A 3154-nucleotide genomic window follows, 5' to 3' on the forward strand; every position below is an offset into this window, starting at 1 on the left:
GAAACGAGGAGGATACATGTCTTGAGTATCAGGTTGACTGTGACGCCTCAACAAATGTCAATAAAAAAACAGGTTGTTTAGGACTGTTTTTTTTTCCTCATCAAAGGTAGCATGTTACTTGCTCCATCCTAAAGTAAATATACACCCCGCTTGTCAAGAAAGTATTTTTTGAAGCATAACTGAAAACATAAAAAATAGTATCGCTATTTGTGTCTTTAAATAAGAATACTATAAAAGTATACTTCAAACTCGTTTATTATCTATAAATAAATATTAGTACGTTTTTATATAAATTTAGTCTAGTTTGGAAAAATGATTTTTTGAGAGGTGAGACAAGTATTTATTTTGAGACTGGAAGAATAAGAGTTTAGTGTAGTCGGCATTCTTACAGTTTCAGATATGGGGATATATGTTGCAAAATCGGCTGGTCTGCGTTCCGTCAGAGGCATCTTTCAAGATGTCATTTTCGCGAGAAATAAAGAATGCGAAAGTTTTTCTGGGATGTCTTCAGCGTGGTGTAGTTCCAGGAAGGAGCAGAAAGGGCAAAAGAACAGAGGGGGATTTGTTTTAATTAATAAAAAAGGAGAGGGAGAAAATAAATTGGCAGTGCTCCTAATTGATGCTAAGAGGAAACAGCGTCGCTCAGTCCACTGCCAAGAATGCAACGACCCCAGAACCGGTAGCGGTCTTGTTTATAAATAGGCCTCTTCACTTGCAACACTCATCGGAGCGCTCGCAAAACCTCCACACACCTTCCTGAAATAGTAGCCACTAGCTTCAGCTGCTCCCCGAGGGGTCGATCGAGCTCCTCAGCCTTCCTCACGCATAGCTAGAACCGGCTAGCTCAATCAACACCACAACCGATGGAGTTTGACCTGCTGAATTACAGCCCGGAAGCGCAGCTTGAGCTGATGACCACGATGCTCCAGCTGGAGCAGCTAACTGCGCTCGACGGCCATCAGTTTCCGACGATGGCGCCTGTCTCGCCGCCGATATCCCCGATGCAAACCCATCATGCAGGTCACAGCTTGTCGCCTCCGCCACACATGTCGGCGACGACGACGACCACCACCACCGGGTACCCAGAGCAGTACACGCCGGCGGCGGCCGTGTACGGCGCCACCGCTACCGGCCTCGAGCACCTCCAGGACTACGTGCTGTCCCCGCCGGGCGGCGACTGCGGCGGCGCGGCGGCGGCGCACGCGGGGTCGACGTCGCCGACGTCGGCGGACGCGATGCGGGAGGCGATCTTCCACATCGCCGCGCTGCAGCCGGTGGAGATCGACCCGGAGGCGGTGCGTCCCCCGAAGCGGCGCAACGTGCGCATCTCCAAGGACCCGCAGAGCGTGGCGGCGCGGCTGCGGCGGGAGCGCATCAGCGAGCGCATCCGCACCCTGCAGCGCCTCGTCCCGGGCGGCACCAAGATGGACACGGCGTCCATGCTGGACGAGGCCATCCACTACGTCAAGTTCCTCAAGTCCCAGGTGCAGTCCCTGGAGCGCGCCGCCCACCGCGCCGCCGCGCTCGGCGCCGCCGCCTACCCGGCCTTCCACGCGCCGTGGCAGTACGCGCTGCCCCACGGCGACATGTAACGCGACGCGCGCGACAGACGAACGCGCGCGCGTGCCGGTCGATCGTTACCATCGAGCTATGCTAGCGCTTCGGCCGGCCGGCCGGCCAGCGCTCTCCGTTGTTGGCGTCTCGACGGGACGACGACGACGTACGGCCGGCCTCTCTGCCGATGCTCTTGTAGCGTTGTCTGTGTGTGTGTGCACTGCATCGTGAACTAGCTAGCGCATGATCGCATGCCTGTGTAAAGACGTAGGATCCTTGATACATTTATTGCCTGCTGTAGCCGCATACGGCATACGACGTGGCTGCTCCAATTTTTTGTTGGAGTCGCAGCCCGTGCATGCGCGTGATCGATGAGTACGTGTACGTGCTGGTCTACCCTACGTAGGCTGTACATTTACATTGTACTACCCCTTTTTTATCTCTCTCTCTCTCTATATATCCATGCAGTGTTTCTTCATCTCTCTCTCTCTCTCTCTCTTCGCACGACACACGTTAGCTTTCGCGGCACACCACAGTCTACAGGGTGCGTGATGTGAACGTGATCCTTAAATTTCGTTCGCATGCGCCCACCCAAGGGCAAGAAGCAGATGTCCTTTCTCTCCTTGGTTGGTGCATGCGACGCGAGCGACTGGCAAATTTGGCCGACAAGACAAGCTAAAAGTTGACCGTCCATCAATGGAGACGGTGGCCGTGCCTCCGCTGTGCCGGTCGATTCGTCCAGGCCTATCTCGCGTCACGTCGATCCGTGCATGTCGTCTTTGCCCCAATTGCATGGATACTACTTGTCTATCTGCAATCGCGCGCACGCAGGCAGGCAGGATGAACAGAAAGGAATCCATGGCATCTCGCGATCGAGCCGCAACCCGCAACGGTAAATCGGCCGGCCATGCCTATAGCATGCTCGTAGCAGCAGTAGATGCAGGTGCTGAATCGTTTGTGTCGGGCGCCGTTTCGTCGGCGCGCGCATGTGGCGGTGTCCGCCGGCCGGCCTTGAATACAGTTTGGTGCCTTTGGGGGGAGGTGGTTGCCGTTGTTTCGAAACCGTTGCGGAATTATGAGGAGCTAGGCAGGAGGAGGCCCCACCGTGGATAGTGTTCGGTAATGTTGGCTCGCGCTGCTGCATGTGTGTATGTATCGTCAGTTACTCAGTTGCTCATTCATCATCGATCGATCGACCATGGACCGGCCGCGCGCGGCCCGAATCAAATCTAGGGGCATCCGCAATGGTTGGTTGTCTCGACATTGAGAGAAATATAAAAATAGTAATATCTACTGATACTTGGTTCTACACATAATGCACTTAGTTTTTTAGAAGACGTAAAATATTCTATTTATTTGCTCGTCGCTAGCTATTCTCGATTTTCCCATATTTTTTATTTACGTATGAATGAGACTTAATCTAGCTAGTGAAATAACTGGCCACCGAAAACGCCCTAAAGCATCATCACATGGTTGCAGCACTGAACATAAAAAAAACGTTCGAGAGATCTGCCGCTGATCTTTGCAGGCTGCTACTATAGTGGGGGCGACTCAATCATCGTTCAACTTTCATCTGTACGGACGCTAATTAACGAGATAG

General features: G+C 53.0%; 1 protein-coding gene across 1 annotated transcript; it reads left to right on the top strand.

Annotated features, from left to right (window-relative positions):
* The first annotated feature begins 723 nt into the window (after positions 1-723).
* Positions 724-1993, top strand: LOC100281267 (uncharacterized). Its single transcript, NM_001154186.2, has one exon. It carries the CDS (start codon positions 864-866, stop codon positions 1590-1592), a length of 729 nt encoding a protein of 242 aa, NP_001147658.1. The 5' UTR covers positions 724-863; the 3' UTR covers positions 1593-1993.
* Positions 1994-3154: the final 1161 nt, after the last annotated feature.

The sequence above is a fragment of the Zea mays genome, chromosome 7 (genome assembly GCF_902167145.1).
Source record: "Zea mays cultivar B73 chromosome 7, Zm-B73-REFERENCE-NAM-5.0, whole genome shotgun sequence".
Taxonomy (NCBI): Eukaryota; Viridiplantae; Streptophyta; class Magnoliopsida; order Poales; family Poaceae; genus Zea; species Zea mays.

Bases quoted from the DNA above. Each gene is read 5' to 3' on its own strand.
- LOC100281267 (NM_001154186.2), top strand. From the start codon at position 864: ATGGAGTTTGACCTGCTGAATTACAGCCCGGAAGCGCAGCTTGAGCTG.